Source organism: Tenrec ecaudatus, chromosome 7, assembly GCF_050624435.1.
Source record: "Tenrec ecaudatus isolate mTenEca1 chromosome 7, mTenEca1.hap1, whole genome shotgun sequence".
In the NCBI taxonomy this organism is placed as follows: domain Eukaryota; kingdom Metazoa; phylum Chordata; class Mammalia; order Afrosoricida; family Tenrecidae; genus Tenrec; species Tenrec ecaudatus.
In genome coordinates, this window is record NC_134536.1 from 61,933,541 (window position 1) to 61,957,304 (window position 23,764).

At 43.2% G+C, this 23,764-nt stretch overlaps 1 protein-coding gene across 4 annotated transcripts in view; it reads left to right on the forward strand.

Moving 5' to 3' along the window:
* CDK19 (cyclin dependent kinase 19) overlaps window positions 1-22,566 on the forward strand; it is a 186,982-nt gene extending 164,416 nt beyond the window's left edge. For all 4 annotated transcript variants that reach the window (XM_075554673.1, XM_075554670.1, XM_075554672.1 and 1 more), the window contains 7 exons: window positions 1,987-2,130; window positions 2,264-2,333; window positions 9,089-9,161; window positions 9,796-9,893; window positions 10,873-10,951; window positions 11,524-11,790; window positions 18,370-22,566. In XM_075554673.1, coding sequence (XP_075410788.1) covers window positions 1,987-2,130; window positions 2,264-2,333; window positions 9,089-9,161; window positions 9,796-9,893; window positions 10,873-10,951; window positions 11,524-11,790; window positions 18,370-18,501 — 863 coding nt within the window. In that variant the 3' untranslated portion in view covers window positions 18,502-22,566. The remainder of the gene's footprint in view (window positions 1-1,986; window positions 2,131-2,263; window positions 2,334-9,088; window positions 9,162-9,795; window positions 9,894-10,872; window positions 10,952-11,523; window positions 11,791-18,369) is intronic.
* Window positions 22,567-23,764: the final 1,198 nt, after the last annotated feature.

Genomic DNA, 23,764 nt, shown 5'->3' on the forward strand with positions numbered 1-23,764 from the left:
AGGCAGCACATCAGGGACAAGAGTGACAACCCCACATGATGTAGAAGGGGAAAAAGAAGTAGAAATCAGACACTGAACGGTTTCACTACCCTAGGCTTTAGTGATGGATGCTCATGATGATGATGATGACCCTGCTGTGTCATTAAAAGTGATTAAGCTATGTTTCAGAGCCATTTAAGATGGCAGGTAACGGCATAATAAAAAATGGTTGCCAGAGGCATATGCTCCCATTATCCAGAAGACTAACTGATGTGCAAAGAAATCATTCCTAAATGGGGTCAGACAAAAGCGACCTCCCTGTTTGTTTTGTTCCATTTGGCAATTTGTTTGATGAAAGAGCATACCAATGTTAATTCTAGCGTACATACATTAAATTTATTTCCTGTTTAGCCTATATACAGAATGTGGTCCCCAACTTCAGTAGACTACTGAATACTGTACTCCTATGTAAAAAAATTATTTAGTAATTTTTTGTAATCAAAGGTATTAAGGTAGGGAATGTGATCATTTGGTGCTGTTGAGTAAGTGTTGAACTGCTAACTACAAGGTCTGCAGTTCAAATCCATTAGCCACTCCCTGAAAGAAAGATGAGGATGTTTGTTTCCATAAAGATCTATAGCAAACAAACAAACAAAAAGATCTATAGCTTTGAAACCCTGTTGGGCTGCCGTGAGTCAGAACTGATTCCATGACCTTAGTTTTTGATGTATTTTAAGTGGACACACGTGATCTCACAAAAATGGTTTTACATATACATCAGGTAGTCCGTTGGGCATATAATGTTGTGGTTGCAAAATTAACATTAAAAGTCCAAAGAGAATAACCTGTGACTGGTGACTTAAGATGGCTAATCAAATTTTCAAAAGATTCCTTGACTCTCCTGGTTTGGTAGGTGGGAAGAGTCTCTAAGTAATTATGTTTAGATACAATCTGTCATTACTGATTTCATGCAGTGCCTACATCTACTTGTATTATTTATCAGCTTCTAGAACTGTACAATATGTTGAAAAAGCTGACATTGCTAACAAAAGGCAACTTTCCCCCAATTGTCTAACACTGTCTAAATAATGTATAGATTCAGAATCTAATAAATTACATTCTTTCATTCTGTATTTGGTTGGCTGACAGGAATTATATCACCATAGTTGATGCTATTGTTTCATCATGCCCTGTGTTAGATGATCAGTGGAATGTTTTAGTGATTAAATTAAAAATTACATTAGGAAGATTTTTTTGCCTACAACTAAATTTTAAAGACTGAGGTGCATCTGACCCAAGCCGTATTTTTTTAATTTGCCTCAAATGCATATTGAAGTTGGACATTGAATAAGGAAGACTGGAGAAGAATTGATGCCTTTGAATGTTGGTTTTGGCAAAGAATATGGAAACTACTGTGCTCTGTGATAAGAACAAGCAAAACTATCTCAGAAGAAGTACAGCCAGAATGCTCCTTAGAAGTGAAGATGGCGAGACTTTGTCTCACAGACTTTGGACATGTTGTCAGGAGAGACCAGTCCCTGGAAAGGAGCCCCTGCTGGGAAAATAAGTCAACGATAAAGAGGAGGGCTCTCAAAGCGATGGATTAACACAGTGGCTACAACAAAAGGGCCTCAGAACCAGTGTGAGAATGGCACTGGACTGGGCAGTGTTCCAGTCTGGTGCATATAGGGTTGCTATGAGCTGAATCCGATTCAACAGCCCCAAACAAACACAGTTAACAAAGGATTTATCACTTGTTAAGCTGAAGTAACCAAATTTATCTGCATCAGGAAATTTCCAAAATGTTTCTAAAGGCTTTTAATCTGATATGTGGTTATGTGGTTCATGTCATATATATATATATATATATATATATATATTTGCTTATGAATTAATGGACCTTATACATTAATTCATTCAAAGTATTCTTATGTTTTGGTTGTAACTATAGGAAATATAACCAAATAAATTAACAAATGCATACAAAAACTTGTTCTTCTTTCATAGATATATGGGCAATAGGTTGCATATTTGCTGAATTGTTAACTTCAGAACCTATTTTTCACTGTCGTCAGGAAGATATAAAAACAAGCAATCCTTTTCATCATGATCAACTAGATCGAATATTTAGTGTCATGGGATTTCCTGCAGGTAATTGGTTTTCCTTTTCAAAATCAAACATATTTTGTAAGTATATTTTGTATATTTTGAAGCAAACATAATTAGGTGATTTTTTTGAATTTTCTGTAACAAATTCCATTTGTGTGTGTGTTTGTTTTGTAAGATAAAGATTGGGAAGATATTAGAAAGATGCCAGAGTACCCCACGCTTCAAAAGGATTTTAGAAGAACAACGTAAGTAATGCCACGTTAAATATTCAACAGACAGGAAGTATAGGTGGAAACTTCATGGGGATATCTAAAAGTCAAATGTAGATAATTAGAGCCAGAGACTTGGATTGGGTACAGTGATTTATGCCCACAATTCAAACAAGATTTCTAAGATAATGTTAACATATATTCTGGGTTTAGATTGCAGGTTTTGCATATATATTTTTTAATGGTTAGGGGAAGTAGATCTTTTGAAGCATTTTTCCTGTCTTAGTTTGACAAGGGACTTAGTTTGAGGTTGCAGCTGTGAGTTTCTTTCCCTCTTGGTCATGACTAGTGACTGGCCTGGGAGGCCAGGAAGGATGGCAGGAGGAGCAGAGGAAAACACCCTGGGGATTTGAACATCGAGTACCAGTGAGAGGAGAGTGGCTGTGGTGGCCTGATAAGAATTTATTTTAATTTGTGTCCATCTAAGGAACAGGGAGAAGTGGCTCCCTTTGGGCCACCTTTCAGGACAGCATGGCGGTTGGAGCAAGAGCAGACATCAGAAAGGAAAGTAGAGAATGCCACTGATCCCGTCTGGTTGACCTCTCTTTCACGCTGCTGCCCTTTGTCTGTACAGGTTAAAGGGAGCACTGGTGTTGCTCAGGTTTCTGTCTTGGCCTCTGCCTTCTCTCTAGACATGGTCCCAGGCTGTCTTATCAGAACTTAGGCTGATACTCATCAACTGCGTACCTGCTCAGCTTTTTTTTACCTTTCAGATTTATTTCTCTAATTGCCCTGTGGGACCCCAGCTCAATGGTTTTAAATACTTCAGATTAAACCTACAAAACTGGACCTATCCCCTAAAGCTCTCCTCCTGCCGTTTCCTGCCTTCAGAAATGGCTGTGTTTTTACCTCGTTGCTCAAACCAAAGCTGTAGGAGTTACTCCCAATCATTCTTGTTCTCACTTACATCTCACTCACCGCATCCAAGCCTGGTCAGTTCTTTCTTTTAAATGTCCTTGAGCTCTGCCTCTTTCTCTCCATCTGCCAGGCCATTACCATCTACCATCTCTCACTGAGCACCCTGCAGTGGCCTCCTGAATGGGATTTCTACTCCCCTCTTCCTTGCACTCACTGTCTATAGTGCAGTCCTTGTCAGAATAAAATTTGACTTCATCACTTACCTTCCCACAAAAAAAACCACCACCACCCAAATTCACTACCATCCAGCCAACTCTGATTCATAGCGACCCTATGTAACAGAGTCGAATTGCCCTCTCTGGGGCTGCAATATTTTTGGGTTTTTTTTGAGGAGAGGAGATTTAATTTTTTAAAATCATTTTATTGGGGGCTCATACAACTCTTACCACACAGTTCATGCATACATCCATAGTGTTAAGTACAAATGTACATTTGTTGCCATCATCATTCTCAAATCATTTTCTTTCTACTTGAGCTCTTGATATCATTTTTCCCCTCCCTCCCTGCCTTCCCTCCCTCACAAACCCTTGATAACTCTTTATAAATTATTATTTTTTCATGTCTTACACTGTCCGACATCTCCCTTCACCCACTTTTCTGGTGTCTGTCCCCCAAGGTGGGGGTTACATGCAGATCTTAGTGATTGGTTCCCCCTTTCTACCCAACCTTCCCTTTCTCCTCCTGGTATCGCTAGTCTCATTATTGGTCCTAAGGGGTTCATTTGTTCTGGATTCCCTGTTGTTTCCAGTTCTTAACTGTACCAGTGTACATCCTCTGGTCTTGCAGTGATTTGTAAGGTAGAATTGGGATCATGATAGTGCGGGTGTGGGGGGCATTAAAGAAGTAAAGGAAAGTTATATGTTTCATCAGTGCTATACTGCACCATGACTGACTCATCTCCTCCCCGGGACTCTTCTGTAAGGGGATGTCCAGTTGCCTACAGATGAGCTTTAGGTCTCCACTCTGCACTCCTTTTCATTCACAATGATAGGATTTTTTGTTCTTTGATGCCTGATACCTGACCTTTTGACACCTCGTGATCACACAGGATGGTGTGCTTCTTCCATGCGGGCTTCGTTGCTTCTGAGCTAGATGGCAGCTTGTTTATCTTCAAGCCTTTAAGACCCAAGATGCTATATCTTTTGATAGTCAGGCACCATCAGCTTTCTTCACCACATTTGCTTATGCATCCGCTTTGCGATCCTGTCGGAAAGCTGAGCATCATAGAATGCCAGTTTAATAGAACGAAGTGTTCTTGCGTTGAGGGAGTACTTGAGTAGAGGCCCAAAGTCTTATCTGCTTGCTACCTTAATACTAAACCTATACGTATATGCACATAGATCTATTTCCTCATCATCATATATAAATATATTTACATATGTACATGCCTGTATTTAGACCTCTATAAATGCCCTTTGCCTCCTAGTTCTTTCCTCTATTTCCTTTTACTTTCCTCTTGTCCCACTATCATGTTCAGCCTTCATTTGGGTTCCAGTAATTCCTCTCAGTTACATTGCCCTTGATCAAGCTCTACCAGGCCCCCCACACCCTCCTCGCTATTGATTTTGGATCACTGTTGTTGTTCCTTTGTCCCTGGGTTGGTTAACACCCACTTTCCCCCAACTCCCCTTTTCCCATGTACCCCCAGAACCAATGGCTCCATTGTTTTCTCCTCCAGATTGTTTATCCGAGGCTGTAAATCTTTAGGAGAGCAGAAAACCTCAGCTTTTTCCTTGCTGAGCAGCTGGTGAATTCAAACCGCTGACCTTGTGCTCAGCAGCTCAGTATGCCACCAGGGCTCTGTTATTTGCCTGTAATTCACATTTGCTCTCAGTTCTTTATGGGACCTTGGCTTCTTTTCCTGTTTCATCTCCTCACCATTCTCTGCTTTATGTTTCGACAGCCCAGGCGTCATGATGATCTTTAAGTACCTCAATTCCTCTGACCATTCTTGGAACTCTAGGTTTTTACATGAGGTGTTTCCTCAATCTAGGATGTACTTTTCTCCCACTTCCTTCATCAGACAAGCTCTGGCTTATTTATCCTCGGGTAGGAGCCCTGGTGACATAGTGGGTATACATCGGGCTGCTAATACATCTTGAGACTCACAGGGCATTTCTACCCTGGCCTGTAGGGTTGCTATGAATCGGCATCGACTCAGTGGCACTGAGTTTGGTTTTGGTTACCCTTGGGTATCACTCCCTTGTTAGGCCTCCTCTGATCTTCCCAGTCTAAGTGACGTGCCCCCTATTTGGCAGGCCTGTGGCATCCTGTACTGCCACTTCTGCCAGCGCCAACACCTTGCACTACGGTTAGTTATTTGATACTTACCTGCCTTTCCCTCAAGATAATACAGAGCATGTGTATTGTATACACCGTAGCATCTCCAGGGTCTGCCACATAGTACCTGCTCGGTAAATACTTGCCAAGCAGGTACTGAGTAAAAGTAGCTCAAGTTATTGAAGCCACTCCAGTAATACAAAAGATGGAGAAAACTAGTGAAGGCACTTGGCACTTAATGTTTAAAGACCAAATGGAAAATTTTAGCAACCCGATTATAAGATAGTATTTACATAATCAGAAATAAAAGGAAGTATGTTTTTAAAAAGATAAATGAAAGTCAGCCATAAAAGTAATAGGAAGAGTTTTGTGAGAACAACCCATACTTTGTAGCAAACAATTCTACCCGCATAAATGCACAGGAAATTAATAAAAACTAACTGACGTGAGCAGTTAACTTGCACCACTGCTTACATGTTTACCCAGCAATGTCCTGAAAGTGAGGCCTGCTGGTCTGCTTCTTAAAATCCAACCCCGAACAACCTCGTGGAACACACCCAAGGTTACCTTGAATCGGAACTGACCTAAGAACAACTGGTCTGTCCAACTCAGCGGTTTGCAACCTGTGGGTCAAGAGCCCTTTGGGAGTCGAACAACCCTTTCACTGGGGTTGCCCAATTCATAACAGTAGCAAAATTACAAGTATCAACGAAAATAGTTTATGCTTCGGGGGTGGGGGGGTGGGTCACCACAACATGAGGAACTGTATTAAAGGGTCGCAGCATTAGGAAGGTTGAGAACCAACTATATCTAATGCTATCCAGAAATACAAACTGCAGTACTAAGTCACTGAAATAAAATATGATGAATCATATTAGATAAAGAAAAGAACTACAACAGCTGTGCTTAAACTGAATTGGGACTTAGTAAGTTTAATTAAGTGATAGTTGACTAGCTGAATGTAAGGTGAAGATGGAATTAAAAGGATACCATAGAGTTGACTTTAACAAGCTGAATGTTCAAGTAAACAGTCAATAAAATGATTTATAGAGTAGGTAAAGAGTTTGAATTACTTTGAAGACAGTTTACCTCCTGAACTGTAGCCATGTGCAGAATATAATTCAGAAAAATGACAAGCCAACTTAACTTTAGTACCAGAAAAAACAATAAGAAACCCAAATGGGAATTGTTCAACAGGACTCTGAGATTCAAATCCTTTGTAGATGCTCTGAGTCACCCAAGTCAACAGTGGATTCAACATAAAGACCAGAGACAAGTACGCAAACTCCACTTTTCCCTGAATATTCAGGTTTCTTCCTTCCCATGACTAAATCCAGAAGATTTTGTTGTTGTTTTTAAACAAATGCACATGACCACAAATTTTTTAATTAAAATGCTGTGTTGGCAAGAGTGTAATAGAACTGGCACTCTGTGAGGTCTGCCACTGGTCAGGGCCAGTGCTTTAATGCACCTACACAGTACCTGGGCCTTGTGAAAATGCAAAATCTGGATGGGACCTGAGATTCTGCATTCCTCACAGGCTGCTGCAGAGCAGAGGAGCGCATTTGCCTCCCCAGGTTCTAGAGAACATTAAAAAGCTTTAGAGGATTAAAAAAAAAGCTTTGGTCACGTAATCCCAGTAAGTTCTTCTTTGGAAACAATCAGAGCAGCCTCGCTTAGATGTCCTCATGGTCCTTCCAACAACGCTGTGACCTCCTAATAAGCCCCTGTCAGGGGGTGCGTCTAACGCTGGCATAGAGGTTAACTAACTCACCCAAGATGGTACCACTGGTAAAGGAGCAGGCCAAGGCCCATCAGGACTCCTGTTGTTGTCTGCTCTGAGCAGTGCCTACCTGGGCAGGCGCCACACTTCTCCACAAGGGCCCTTACCCCCGGACTGAGGGCGAACAGCATAGAGAGCCGCAGGAATGTGCAGGTGCTGAAGATGGTAAGTTTACAGCATTTTTGAGGAGAGAAGTTGTCAGTGAGACAACTTTCTGTAAGAAAAATTATTTATGTAACCTCAGTTTTATAAAACCGAACATCTGTGTTAATGTGTATCATTTCTGTGTATAATTAGGAAAAAATGCCAAAGGGAAATTAGCAAGATCTCGACAGTGGTGATTATAAAATTAAAAGTTATATTTTCTTTGTTCTTTCCTGTGTTCTGTAAATTTCCTTTCACGAACTTGCTTACTTTTGCCCTTTTAATTTTGAAGTATTTCACATGGACGCAAGAATACATATGATGACAAACTTCAGAGGTGTAGGATATTTGGAATAATAAAACGAATAGCAAGCTACCCTTCCATAGCCAATATCCTTTGACCTAAGAAATAGAACATTACTTAGATTACTTCAGGAGAGTCCCTGAGTGGCACAAATGATTAAGATTAAGTGTTGGACTGTTAACCAAAAAGTTGGTGATTTAACCCTCTCCACCACCACCCCCAGAAAGTGGCCTGACAATCTGCTTCCAAAAGATCAAGGCTTTTAAAATCCTGTAAAGTTATCAAAATAATAATAATTTATAATTTATCAAGGGCAAGGGTTCATGAGGGTGGGAGGGTAGGGGAGAAAGGAAAAAATGAGGAACTTATACCAAAGGCTCAAATTGAAAGATGTTTTTAAAAGAATGATGGCAACATATGTACAAATGTGCTTGACACAATGGATGTATGGATTGTTATAAGAACTTTAAGAGCCTCTAATAAAATGATTTAATAGATAAACAACAGGGTGTGAGAAAATCCTATAAAGCAGTCCTACTCTGCACACATGGGGTCATCATGAGTTCTTGACTCAAGGACACCAAACAATGTGATCGCTGAAGCAACTTGCGTGTCCTTCCTTTCTGGTCCCAGCTCTCCCCTAGAGAAGCCATTAGTCTCCTCGATTTGTATCAGCAATTCATTCCTCGTTTCTATTACAGTTTTACTACTGTGCTTGACTCTCAAAATAAATTGTTATTCTGTTTAATGTGTCTTTGAACTTTATATAAATGGTGTCATACTGTGTATTTTCTTCTGCAGTTTATTTTCCCCTATTGCAATTCTATGTATATAGCTGTGTTTTTTGTTGTCGTTTTTCATTTTTATTATTGTGTAACATTCCATTCTGAGAATTCATTTGCTCGTTCTTCAGGCTCTGGGCATTTGACTGGTTTTACAAGTCTTGTGTCATAAAGAACATTCTTGCTGCTGCATCCTGGTGTGCATGTGCAAAACTATGTCTTGAGCTAGAATATATAGTCAGGATGGATGCTGGGGCACAGGCTATGGACATTCCAGCTCTAGTGGTTAATGTTGACTTATTTTTCAGAGTGATATAACAATATAAACATTCACACACTTAATTATTCAACAATTCTTATTTCTTCACGCATTTGCCATTATTTGGTAATGGGTTTGTTCCTTTTTATCCATGGAAAGCAATGTTTTAAACATACTTGCCTTTATAGGAAAACCAGTCTTGGAGCAAAATCTAGTTATTTGAGTGTTCCCAGCAGTGGGTGATTGTCCGTGTCCTTGCAGGTACGCCAACAGTAGCCTCATCAAGTACATGGAGAAGCACAAGGTCAAGCCGGACAGCAAAGTCTTCCTCTTGGTAGGTGCACCCCTCCCAGGCTGTGAAGTCTGAACCTTAGCACAAGTCTCACCTCAACCCATTGAAGTCCTCTTTAGAAAGAAAAGAAATTGGTGGGTGCTGAGGTTAAGCACTGGGCTGTTACTGCAATGCCAGCAATTCACACCCACCAGCTGTTCTGAGAGAGAAAGATGAATCTATCTGTTCCCGTAAAACTTCAGTCTCAGAAATCCTAAGGAGCAGTTCTACTCTGTGCTATAGGGTTGCTATGAATGGGAATCAACTGGGATAGGGTTAGGGTGGCGTATTAAATGTTTTTGTGTTGTTGAGATATCATCCCTGACTTCTGGTCTGCATCCCTGTGGGCCCCACCAATGTTTTGTTAGCAGGAAGCAATGAAATTCTAGGGCTTTAATGCTGATGATTTTTGCCAGTTGGCCATAACTGTGTGTAGTATAGCAGTCTACTGTGACGTATATACACTGTATCTGATGTTAATCCAATTAGATATTAATGTAAAAGTTCCCTGTTGACTTGTGAACAACTTTCTCATGGTCTCTCTCTCTCTCTCTCTCTCTCTCTCTCTCTCTCTCTCTCTCTCTCTCTCTCTCTCTCTCTCTCTCTCTCTCTCTCACTTTGTTACACGTTCCTCTAGCTTCAGAGACTCCTTACAATGGATCCAACCAAGAGAATTACCTCTGAGCAGGCTCTGCAGGATCTCTACTTTCAGGAGGACCCCTTGCCGACACTGGAGTATGTGTCCTGCCTTCCTGGTGTCCGTGGATCCAGGTCGAGGGTGTGGGACTGAGGCGAAGAGCGAGAGACGCACTGTTGCGGAAGCAGTTTGCTCTCCTCAGTGAGGCTTACTAGAGAGTGCCTGCTCAAGGGAAAGCCAGGCCTTTAGACACAGCAGAACTGAAGAGAGGTGTGGATGGAAACAGCTGTTTTCAGGATAACAACTAATGGGTTTTGCAGATGAAAACTAAAGCAGAGAATACATGGGTCAATCAGCCAGATCAGAGAGTCAACAAAGCAGTAGGAGCCTGATTATCTACCAATGTGTCTTCCACAGTAGAGCCACTGCACCACAAGAGGCCCTGGACTTCATCTAGACATACAACACGGTCTTGGATGGTGTACTGAGGCGGCTCTTCTCTTTTGTGAAACTTTAACTAATTTTGGTGGGGGTTACATTTCAGATCATCAGTTTTACATCCAACAGTCCAAGCCTCCAGTCCAACTCTCCAGTGGTCCATCCCCCTCCACGCCTGCCATGAGCTGCAGCTTTTCTTGGGTGGGGGAAGGGGGACATGCGTTCACAGTTGAAAGAAATACTAATTAAGCTATTTCTGATGCTGATGAAGCTTATTTGGAAAATCTTCTGTAGTGCATATTCTGCCTTATCTAAGCAGCTATGATTTGTTGTTGAACGTGAAAATTAATGTAAAATTTCAGAAAACTAAATTGTGCTTTCTCGTTGCTTATAATTGAGTTGTGCTGGGAGACATTCAACACATGGCAGCCACGGATCTTGCGGTCAGCAGGTCAATTCGTGGTGCACTACACCCCCACCCAGGGCTCCTTAGATCAGGAGTGGGAGAGCATACAGAGGGATATGTCAAGCCAAGAAAGGGGGGATTTAAAATGAAGAACACTTACTGATGATGTGCATTTTAAGTCATACTATGACACATACACCTTCTATTTTTTTTCTTTTTAAAATAATGTTTAGTGTGTTTGCTGGCTGCCAGATTCCTTACCCCAAACGAGAATTCCTTAACGAAGATGAACCCGAAGAGAAAGGTGACAAGGTACAACCACATGGGGCACATTTCCTACCTCTGCCTTTCACTAAACTATGGTGGGCTTTGTTTTTGTTTCATTCATTTTGGGAGTTTTGAGATTGTAGATGCACATTGACTTGTGAAACACTGTAATTTGCACAGATACATGACCTTACTTGTGAATGCCCCAGTCTGTGTATAGCCTATCTTTTCCAGGCTTCCAGCTTCTTGCTCATTTTGTGGGTTCAAAGTTTCACTCCCTTCTTTTAACTGGTCCCCTTCCTTGAGCCCCTCTGCTTCCCTGAGACCAGGACTGAAAGCCAGAGGTCGGCTGTCTTATGAATGCAGCCCGCTTGTGTGTCCCCCTAGCCCATCATCGGGCTGTCTGGATGCACATCAGAGACTGAGCTCTATTCAGAGTTTGGCACTTCCATCTTTGGGGACAGTGTCGTCTTCTCCCACACTTTTATTCTCCGGCCAGTTCTTGTCACCTTGGTATCCCATATGTTGTTTCGTAGGTAGGTCAGCAGTCACATGAGAGAAATGGACTGAATTTAGTTTCATACCTAGCTTGTTTTTTTTCTCTTCCCCTTGCAAAGAATCAGCAACAGCAACAGAACCAGCATCCGCAGCCCACGGCACCCCCGCAACCAGCAGCAGCCCCTCCACAGGCACCACCCCAGCCCCAGAACAACACCCAGACCAACGGGACGGCAGGGGGTGCGGGGCCTGGGGCTGGGGGCGGTGGAGCGGGTCTGCAGCATGGCCAGGACTCTGGCCTCAACCAGGTGCCTCCCAACAAGAAACCACGGCTTGGGCCTTCAGGCGCAAACTCAGGTGGCCCCGTCATGCCGTCAGATTATCAGGTATGCCCCAGCCGTGCACTTTTTCACCTTTATAAGTTTGTGAAATAGGGCCTGGGTTAATAAACTCTGTAACTGTAAAGTTTGACAGTGTTGTTGTGTGCCATCAAGTCAATTCTGACTCTATCCATACCAAATTGGATGCCAAAACCTAGTGACCTTAGTATATGCAAGTGTAGAATTGCCCCAGTGGGTTTGTTTCTGCGCCGGACGCTTTATGGGAATAGAAGTCTCATCTTTCTTCCATGGAGCGGCTGGTGGTTTGAAACTGCTGATCTTTTGGTTAGCAGCCCAACCCATAGCCATTATGTCACTAACGGCCTTATAAACCCAAACCAAATTCACTGCCATGGAGTCGATGTTAATTCATTGCACCCTGGAGGCCAGAGTAGAACTGCCCCCATGGGTTTCCAAGGCGTAATTGTTAAAGGGAGTAGATAGGAGACAGTAAGACTTTCCGATGCTGGAATCTTTGGGGAAGCAAAGAGCCTTATCTTTTCTCCCTCACAGGGGTTTGTGGGTTTGAACTGCCCACCTTTGGGCGAGCACCCAAGGGCTTCACCATTGCACCACCAGAGCTCCATAAAGTGTTGGCCACACAAAGCATATACTTTTATCTCTAGGGCAGTGGTTCTCAACCTTCCTAATGTTGTAGCTCTTTAATACAGTTCCTCAAGTTGTGGTGACCACCCCCAACCATAAAATTATTGTCATTGCTACTTCATAACTGTACTTTTGCTACTGTTATGAATTGTCATGTAAATATCTGATATGCAGGATGTATTTTCATTGTTAAAAATTGAACATAATTAAAGTATAGTGATTAATCACAAAACAATATGTAATTATATATTGTGAAATATTTATTCCTGATTACAAATAAATGAAATGTTGTCTTGAAGCATGGTGTAGCATGGGTAACAGTCTTCACGCTGGGTATCCGTATGTGGGCGTATCTGCATGTGGGTGGACCCGCCTGGAGACAGATAGAGGAGCGGTGTCCTCAGTTCCAAAGGCCATCAGAAATATGTGCTTTCCAAGGTGACCCCTGTGAAAGGATCGTTTGACCCCCAGGGGCCGTGATCCACAGATTGAGAACCGCTGTTCTAGGGCATTATATATAAAAATAAAATAAGATTTTAAAAAAACATTGTATTTCACAGTATTGTTAGATACTTGGCTTCCAAGTGTGCTTGCCCTGAGACTCTGAGCAGGCTAAAGATGGGAAGCAGTTGAGAGGGATTGGGTTGGGATGCAGATGCTTGCTTTGGATAAAACAAATTGCACGAAGGATTAATGTGCTTTCACTAAGTAAATACTACAGGGGCATAGAAAAGGACAAATTTGAGATTAAACAACTGTAAGCTTCTCTAGACAGAACTTTAAAAAATGTTTCTTTGTTGTAAAAATACTGATAACAACAGTTTAACATTTTCAAGTATCAAAAACGTCTCCCTAGATATAATTTTTAGACCAGAAAATACTTTTTGTTGTTAAGATCAAAAGAAAACTATAATTATGCTACTAATCAAGAAATTAAAGAATTAAAGCCTGAAGCATTAGTATTTGGAGAGCAGATGTGGCAACAATAGGGGGGCTTCTAAAAAGCAAGAGCACATGTTTGAGGAAGGAACGAACTTAGGAAGGGGACTTACAGGTTTGTTTGTTTGTTTAAAGACAGTGTTGAAGCACAGTCCCTCAAGGAACTCGTAGATTGAAAGGAATAGAAAACCAGGCCAGGGAGCCCTCACTCACTGATGAGAAACTGGAATAAAGGAAAACATTAGCCAGAAAGATAGAAGCAGTAGCTGCCTACACAGCCTGTGTGTTTGTAGTATCTGAACAAACAAATCTGTGTTCACATCAGTGTTGTTGTTGCTGGCTTGCCTTCCAGTTGGTTCCAACTCATGGTGGCCCCTGTGTGCAGAGTAGAACTGCCCCAGAGGGCTTTCAAGAGCAACTCTTTAGAAGTGGATCACCAGACCTGTCTTCTGAGGTGCCTCTGGGTGCATTCATAGAGCCAGCCTTTTGGGTAGTAGAGATGTGTTTAACCATTTGCACCACATGATTACCCTGGAACATTCTCTTCCCTGAGTCCCTGCAAGCAGAACACATGCATGTAGTATAGGCAGACACTGATGGCTTAGTTCCAGACTACTGCAGTACAACAGAGATTGCAATAAAATGAGCCATACCAATTTTTGTTTGCTGTGTCCCTGTGCATATAAAAGTTACGTTGACACTATATTAGTCTGTACCTTATGAAGTAGTACTGTGACATGTGAAATAGTGCGAGACGCGGGGACAGGAAGTGAGTACATGCTGGTTAGAATAATGGTGTCAATGGACTTGGTCTATACAGACATTCAACTTATTAAAAAACAACCAGCGACAAAATGCACTTCCTGCGAAACACAGTAAAGCCAAGTGTAACAAAGCAAGGTATCCTTGTACTTGCAGTTGGGTGCAGTTCAACTAACACTTCAACTTTGAGTCACTAAAAGTAGCTTGCTAGCTAGTAAGTGAGTAGTCATGGATATATTTGAATTTTATTAGAAATTCAAGTCCCTCCCCCAAACTTTAATATTAGCTTGTCCTTGTTAATATAAGCAACATAGCTTTACTGTATACTAATTTATCTCCCTGTTGTCTGATAACAATGTGTTATCCTGATTATAGTCAGTTGTGGACAGATTTCTCAAATACTTCATTTCTCATATTCTTTCAAACTCAGCTTTTCAAAATGCTTCTCTTGTCCTGGGCTAGGGAACAAAGACCCCAGACTCAAATCTATTCTGTAGAGAGGCTTTTATCAAGTCTTAAAGACACAGAAACATAAGCACCCAGGTGTGAGAAGCTGTCGGTGGTCACCCACAGCGCAGAGGCGCCGACAGAGCCCTCTGAGGCACAGCCTGGGTGTCCATGATACACGAGAAAGTACATCAGCACCAGAGCATGACTGGTGGCAGGCCAAACCTTTACCGAACACACGTGGAGCTACAAACATGGGCAACAACCGTGATTGGTCTGGGACTTGGAACACTTGGCTACGGCTGTTTGCTTTCCAGAAATCGACTCATGAAGCCCTGCTGGGGTACAGTTCTACTCTGACAACCGTGGGGGTGCCATGACTCAGAGCCTACTCAAAGCCAATTGGCTCGAGTGTGTGGAAAATAATGAAACTTCAAAGACATGGAAACAGAAGGTTCACTCTTAAGTAGCTACTCTGTGTGCATATAGGAGGATCTTTTTGATTTCACAAAAAGCAAATGCCTGGAAGTAGGCTGGGTATAATGAGGTTGATACAGAGAAGACGAGGGTGAAGACTAGATCAGCCATGGCTAGTCTAACAGGACGATGGTGACCTGCTTTCCTCTTCCTGCTGATACTCAGTTACAGTGTGACCTGCTGCCTTCTTCCTGCTCAGATCAGGTACTGGTGACCTGTGGCCCTCCACCCACCTGCTGTCATGCCTTTCTGAGCCGTTAGTTCTGAGGAGAGCCGAGCATCTTCTCCAAGGAGCTCTGGTGGCACCGTGGCCTGTTCTAAACCCCAGGTCAGCAGCGCCAACACACCAGCCAGTCCAGCTCTGTGGGGAAAAGATGAGGCCCTCGGCTTCCTGCTGTGAAGATTTGTACTGTCCAGAAACCTGGGGAGCAATCGTGCTCTGCCCTCTAGGGCCTGTGAACTGGAGTCAACTCAGAGACTTTTCATTGAATCACAAAGTAATGGTTTGCTATGGCTGCCCTTTCATAGTTGGAAAAGACAGTTTTCCATAGCCGCAGAGCCACTTCTAGTGGAAGCTAAACAAATGCCTGTACACTTTTGTGGATCCCTTAAAGTAAGATCTTTGTTATTAATTTCCTCCTCAATAAGTTGGAGAAACTAGCATGGGTGGTGGAGAAGAGTCTTACTGTGCAGCAGTCTGTTCTCTGTCTAGTTTGTGTGCTAAACCTAAATGGACAGAGGAACACCAGGAATTGCTGCCACAGAATATGTTTATTGTGTGCAGACACCACCCCTTGAATTGGAAAGTGCCAATGTATCAGGAAGGATCTCCAAGAGGGAGCACAGTGGAAACCGGTTATCCAGGGGGTCTCCTGGAGGTCATGGTTAAGTCCTCTCCTGTTGCTTTCTCAGGAAATAGGGTCCAGGTTTCAAGGTTCAGTCAGTGGTAACTACAGTTATTAAGAATATGTATATATTATCTTAAAGCACAGCTTCCGGTCAGACCCTGGAGCTCCTGCTTCAGAAAACTGGCTACACAGAGATGATTTAGGTCATTAGTCTAAATATGACTGCTGCCCAAGGCAAAGTGGTCTCCTGAGCTGCTTACTAGGCTGCTGTTTAATCTGAAGGTGATCTTCAGAAAACCAGTACCTTAAAGGTTCGAGGGTCAAAAGGACACAGAAGGACACGTGGCCTAGGTAGTTCACCCCAACTCCATGGGCCCAGAAATCTAGATTCCAGGAGAATTAAAATAGTTTCTCAGACGGAAAAGCTGTTTTTTGCTGAGTCTCGTCTGTTAACCTGAACGTAGTCATAGCCTAACAACCAGGTCAGTGGTTCAAATCCACCAGCCACTCTGAGGAGAACACTGACATTGTTCCTGTGAAGATGAACAGTCTCTGAAACCCTGTAGAGGATCACTATGAATTTGAATTTTTTTTTAATCTTGTAAGTAGTTTCTCTCAGATTTTAGAGTTTTAAGCCTTTTGGGGAGGGAATAAAGCATCTTTGTTTCATCACAAACATGCTTTAGAATAAAAAAGATCAACAACCATCTTTTATAAAATGAGAAAGACTACTCTGGTATTTTCTTGTATTTGATCCTCCCTGAGTCACTTTCGTCTCCTTTACTTAAGGCCATATCTAACTTTTCTATTAAAGAGAACCTTGCCATCATTTTCAGTGGGTTCAGCAAGGATTTATAAACAAGTAGACTTAGTATTTTCAAAACAGGCCATTGGGACTTTTTAATTTCTTATTAAAAGAGATAAACTACGACACATTAGATTCTCATCTTCCTGTGCTTTATAGCTTACCAGCGAAATTGCCATTAATGCCGTCAAAGTACAGCCAGTCAAATAAAACACAGTTGAATTTTGGAAGACTTCACCCACCAGCACACTTTGTCAGAGTTATGTAACTGAGGACTGTTTTATTACACTGTTTGTCTTGGATCAGATGTCCCCAGTCCACTTTGGCAGCCTTTGCACCCTGAGGAGGGACCTCACTGATTCATCTGGCCGTAACCCCCCAGGTCCACCTCCAGGGCATTCACATTGTTAACTCTTGAGTAATAACTGTATTATGCGCACTTAGCCCCACTCTGCTCACAGGAAAAAAACAACCTCCTGAGCCTCCCAAAGACTCAGGCTCCCGCCTGGCTTGTATATAACCAGACCCCAGGTTTCTAGATGAATGGCCCTTGCCCTTTTTGGGGTGTTGTGCTTTCATATGAACTGTGGTACTATGCAGATGAGGGTTTCATTTCAAGCTGCTCTTGACTCCTAATAGCCCATATTCAATTGAACTACATTTGTCCCTGCCTTGTCTGGAGAGCAGTCAGCTATGAAAGCTGCTCAGAGCACTGCTACACCCTGCCGACCTCCCATTGCTCTGTCTTATGGGAGGTGGTGTCAGAAAGTTCACGGAACCAGCGGAAGAAGAGATCGTGGAATGTCCCCCTGGACCTCTCTCAGCTCTCGTGGATGCTGCTGCCATCTGCCCTTGCCTCCAAAGACTCTCATCTCTAAAAAACCAGGTTTTCTTCATCGTGGTCTGGTCATTTCGAATGAGAGAATTAGCAACGTCTCTCTATGTTAAATATATATTATTGATACCCACATGCCAAATCAGTGAATCTTGTTTACAGACCTCCATTCTGCAAAGGGCTGAATTGCACCCCAGCATTAGGGTAAAGAGCAGTGAGTCAGCGTGAGTTTTCCACCGCCTTCCCTTGCCAGTGTAGCTTATCTCCCAAAGAAAGGCCGCCATTTGAAGTGCCTGTCGGGACATGCGGCTACAGGCTGTGGTTTTAAATAAACAAAGCACCACCATGGAGCCAACCCAAGGGCCCAGGGATAAAAACCACTGGTTTTTCTGCCCCTTTGTGATTAACTGGAGCCCTGGGTGAGGTACTGGTTGCATGTTGGCTTCAGCAGTTCAAAACCCCAGCCTCTCTGCAGGAGACACAGGAGGCCACCTACTGCAGTAGAGAATTACAAGTTGGGAAACTAAACAGGGCCAGTTCCACCCTGCCCTGTAGGGTCACCATGAGTCAGAACAGTGAGGGTTGTTTTTTAGGCAGAGTGTTAGTGGTGGTAGTGGTAACTGTGATTAAGTATCCCTGGGTAGTTAACGGCAAATCGTTTATACAGTTGACTGCGTTGCAGTTTCAAGTTCGCCCAGAAGCACTTTGAAGAAAGGCCTGGTGATCTGCTTCTGAAAAACTAGCCCTTGTAAACCCCGAGGAGTGCAGTTCTGTGCTGACACACCGGGACTTGTCACGTGTCAACACTGGGGCAACTGTTACTTGTGACTGATGCCTTGAACCCTTTTCTTCTTCCTTTTTCCTAGCACTCCACTTCACGTCTGAATTACCAAAGCAGCGTCCAGGGATCCTCTCAATCTCAAAGCACCCTGGGCAGCTACTCATCGGCCCAGCAGAGTGCGCAGTACCACCCATCTCACCAGGCGCACCGGTACTGAGCAGTATGGCACAGGCGCGGCCCGAGCCCTCCCCGCCCAGCCACCTGGTGCAGACCCTGCACGGACTCAGCAATTTGCTGATTGTGTCGGCGAGAACCAAAAATGCGGACCCCGCTTCCGGTTGAAAACTCCCCTGGGGGGTAGAACCTGAGCATCTTGCAGGTCTGACCCCACTTCTTTATCAACCTAAGGAAGACCCCGTGAAGTTTCCCTGAGCCCCTTCCCCGCATGTGTTCGCTGGTCATCTCGCCGATGGAACGTCTGATCTAACCCCAGCACTTAACTCTGCCACCTTCTGCAGTGTTTGGAAGGATATCCTGGTGCGCCTTTCTCATGCTGTGGCAAGCAGTGTGACTTAACTTCTCGAAGCTCTTTTAATCGCATTGTAATGTTTCAGGAACAGGATTCCGGTGGTGTATAGTTTTATATGACTCCCAAGTGTTTTAGCGACACGCGCAGAAAGGCACCTTTGGAAGCACTACGCCATCTCTACAGGATAGCACTGTTGTGCTCATGGCGGTCTTCAGCAGCAATCGTTCCTGTCCCAAAGTACTGTGCGATTGTGTGCTTCTTTATCTAGTTTCAGGGAAGGTCTACTCCAAGACAGGCGGTGGGACAGACAGAACCTCCAACCAAAAAGCCTACATCTTTGCCGTTACTAGGATTTACGCGGTAAAGAAGTGAAGCCTGTGCTCATTTGTATATGACCATCCATCTGGGACATCATTCCGAGAATCATCCTCGTATCCAGAAAGGTAGAGTAATTAAGAATGATCATTTGTCTACCTTACAGAGGGGTTTGAGAGCTTTGAGGAAATGCTGTCCTCTGGCAACCTTTGCCAGAAAGCTGCAAGTGGAGCTGACCTGCACGCGGGTTTCTCCAAGAAGGAGCCATGTCCAGGAGCGGGCCAGCTGCCTCCCCTCGCAGGCAGGAACAAGCTGTGCGTGTGTATTATGCATACTGTTGCCTCTCTGAAGAACTGCCCGCTTCCTCACCTCAGCGTCAGCTGTAAATCATCAAGGGTGTGCAAACCGAAGCCCGCAAATTAATCTGCTTTTGGAGTCAAGAGGCAGTGTTAATCCATTCATGTTTGCATTAGACATAGACTATTTTTAAAGCATGTTAAAAATTTAGGTTTCATTCATGTTTATAAAGCGTGTGTTACGTATGCATATCTTTGCTGTCTTTACCGAAACTTAATTCTATCAAGAACCTTTTCATTGCACTGAATACTTTCTTTTGCCCTTAGGAGAAAACGTAATAACTGTGCCTGAAAGCTGTGGGCAGGTAGGCTAAGACTATCCTAATGAAGCAAATATTTGCATTTCAATCATCTATGAATCCGAGACTGAGCGCGTGCGTAGCCAGCCTAGGGAGCCTCTTACTCGCCAGAGTCAGAAATTACTGGAAAGAGGTAGCGCTCCCATTGGAATGCCACAGCCAAGCAACCGGTATTCTTCTGAATGCTACTAGCAGCACCAGCCTCGTTTCAAACATTGATTTTTCCTCCCTCTTTATTGGGCTAGAAGAAATAGCTGATGTATATGCAAATTACATGCATTTTTTTTTTTTTACTTTTTGTGAACTTATCTACCTGGTTGTAATACTTTGGGTCCATACATAAGTGGAATAGGATTTTACTCAGAAGCCAGTATACATTTTGCACTATTGATGTGATGCCGTAGCCATCAAGGACCTTACTGGTCTCCACAGAATGATGCTTATTGATCATAAAGTGGCACTCTTTAAGACTGTGGGTGAGACAGCTGACTTGCTCCACTGGAAGGAAGTTCTGATCGTATCCATGGTAGTTTATCCCTTCTGTTTCTTAAACTAAGAAACTGATACTCCCAATTCTGCCCTGTGCCGGGAAGCCTCGCTGCCCCAAGCTGTTGGCCAGCACAGACTTCTCTCTGCCCCTCCCCATGCCTGGCACAGGCTGGAGGGGGCTCAGTGGAGGGGGGCATGCTTCCAGTCCTCGGGCCAGTTTGAGGAGGAGAAGTGAGGCTGCCTTGGAGTGTTTATGCCGCGAGATTGGCTCACATGTGAAGTTATTGTCTGATAGGAAGGTTCTTTGGTTGACTTCTAACCCTGCTTGGAGGGAGTTGCTATTTCAAAGTCTTCACTGTAGTAAATTGTGTTAGGGAGAAATTTCTACAGTGCACCCACCTTAAAGACAGTCAGAGGCCAAAGACCACAAAAGGCCTTGGTGTGTATTTTAAATGTCCAATCAGGCGGTCCTCAAGGCAGCACACTCCACTGAGTGCTGTAGGAAATGACATACAGTGAAAATAGAAGCTCTTGCTTCTGTCCTCAGGGGAAGAAGGCAGTCAATAAAAGAAGACAAACCCAAATATGTGCATAAATTAAATGCCATGCCTCCTTAGTCCTTTGTAAGCAACTTTGATCTGTGGTTCTTGTACTCTGTGCTTGTACACTCATAACTTCCCTCCTACGGATACAGAGTGACTTTATGGGCAGGAGGGACATGCACCACTTTCTCTCATACACGGTGTCTTCCAGGACGTAGCCAACAAACGGGTCTCTGGTCACCGGGCTGGTGGTGGCTCTTCCTCCTCAGGGTTGTTGACTACCCACTAGTGCCCCTTGAACGCTCATATAATTTTGGCTTGTCCTTTCCTTTTCCCTATAAAGAGGAACAAAACCTTGAACACTCATAAGGGCCCTGAAACTATTGGACCACTGAGGAGACCGGTGACACTTGAAGGTTAAAATGGATTCGTGTGGTCCCCAAATGATCCTGTTCCTCTCAGAAAACTCCTTAGATGCAGTCATGTCCCCCGAAGACAGTGGGCGGTCACCCTTCAATGGAGAAACAGCTCTCTCAGCTTGTGGGGACGCCCAAGGAAGGACAGCCCAAGTGAAGGCTTTCTTCCTTCCACAGGATAAACTCCATCCTACAGTTGGCTTTCTGGCAAGATGTGTGTTTGGAAACAGGCACCCAAGAGCAAAAGCCTGAGGTAGCCTGGGCAGCAGGGCCGGGTGGTGAGGCAGATCATGCAGTGACTAACACCTGGAAGCCAAGGACCTGGCTGTGTTGATGTGTGTGGTTTTGAAATAGTGTGTAGAGTGTTGGCCTTCAGCATGGCTCTTTTGTGGTAACCACAAAAAAAAAAATCATTTACTCTCTAAGGATGGAAGGGCTGATGTGTACTCCATGTTGGCCCGTGGCTGGCCCCTGGTGGAGAACAACTGCTAACTCTCTGCCTTGGCACCCAAGGGGTGGTCTTTGCTGCCGGGAGAACCGCAGCCCAAGAGTCAGGCTAGAATTTGATCTGCATTGGGCAAATATATGTAGCAGAAACTCGGCAATGAAGGAAGAATTTTATAAAAATTGCAAATCTTTAACTGTGATGCTGTCTTCCTTGGGACCGGAGGAGACCATGGAATAGCAGTTAGATTGAAGGAGGCAGGAGCGACAGTTCATCTGAAATAGCAGTGTAGGTCCTCATTGTCTTGGGGCATAGTCACACATATCATAAAGCAAAGATCATTGTCTTAGGATTTTTTAAAATGTCTTGTACCTAAGGCCATACTTACTCTTCTATGCTATCACTGCAAAGGAGTGATATGTATGTATTATATGAAAAAAATCCTTAATGCACTGTTATCTCTTAAATATTTAGTAAATTAATACTATTTAATTTTTTTAAAGATTTGTCTGTGTAGACACTAAAAGTATTACACAAAAGCTGGACTGAAAATGTCCTTTTTAACAACAATTTAAAGTACTTTTTATATATGTTAAGTAGTATATCCTTTCTAAACTGCCTGCGTTTGTACCTCCCATAATTCCTGTTGTGAAATGTCCCTGCCCTGGCCGCCTCCTCTCTTAGTAATTTTATGCACGCACCCCCTTTGTAGAATGCTCTAGATAACTGACTGTGTATGCCTTGCCCCGGAGGCCCACTCCACGGGCCGCCACCGAGACGCCCTGCGCTGAATTGTCCCGACATCCTCCTTGAGATGACTGTTAAAAACTAAAATAAATTACATTGCATTTATTTTATATTCTTGGTTGTAATAAAATTTAATGGACTTTGTTTCTATGTGAATTTCTTTTGCTGTGGTTTCAAAAAATTACATATAAATGAAACCTACAGTATTAACGTGATTAAAAGATGAACTTCCACAAACTCGTTGAAGCCCCCAAATAGCGATATGCACAGGCTTGACCATAATTTTGCTCTATGAATAAAAACTACCAACTGTAAGTCACCACTTTCTTAAATGTATTTTTAGTATATGTGAAACACACATAATGAAACACGATTTACACGTACAACTCAGTGACATGGGCATGTTTAGGACGGCAGGTGACCATCACCATAGTTCTTTTCCCCACAGTCCCCACCATGGACAGGCATCCAGAGCCCTCCAAGCCAAGACTACTCCTTCCCTCTTCTTTCAGGCCCCAGTAAAAAAAAAAAATACAAAAAACCAAACTCACTGCCATCTGGTCGATGCTGACCAATCGACCCCGAGGGGCAGGGCAGAACTGCCGGTGTGAGTTTCTGAGCCTAATTCTTTACCGGAGTAGAAAACCCCATCTTTCTCCCACAGAACAGCTGGTGGTTTTGAACTGCTTACCTTGCAGTTTTCAGCCCATGGTATAACCAGTAAACCACTCATAAATTTCATTCTTCATCCACTTGCCCTTTTTTTGGGGGGGGTGGGGGGATCATACAATACTTAACCTTTTGTGACTGGCCATTTCACTCAGCATAATGTTTTTAATGTTCCATTGCAATGGATATTTCGAACACTGAAATACTCTTTTTTAAAATTTATTTATTTATTTATTTTTTGAAATACTCTTGTAATAAAAGTTTTTAGTGTTGAAATTTTATTCGAGTTCTGGGAAGTGTTGAAGATCACCCTTGTCCTGCCAAGAGTACAAAGCCTTCTTGTGAGTTGCAACAAGTTATTTTATTCAGGATCTTTAGGTCACAAAGCCACAGAAGCAGCAACCTCATGAGGAAAGGCTTTCCTCCCTCTGAGTGAGCATGAATGTATTAGAAAAGAAGCAGGCAACATTTCACAGGCTAGTTTGAATCAGGAGTTTCTCCTTTTCTAAGAGCATTTCTGTGGTCACTGCTGCTGCTCTTCAGTAATCTACCAGGTGAATTTTCACTGGTTATTCTAAATGTCAAAAACATGGAGGGAGTGCATGTTTAAATGCCACACATACAACAATTGATTATGTGTTCCTTTGCCTCAAGGAACCAGGGTGGGCTGCCA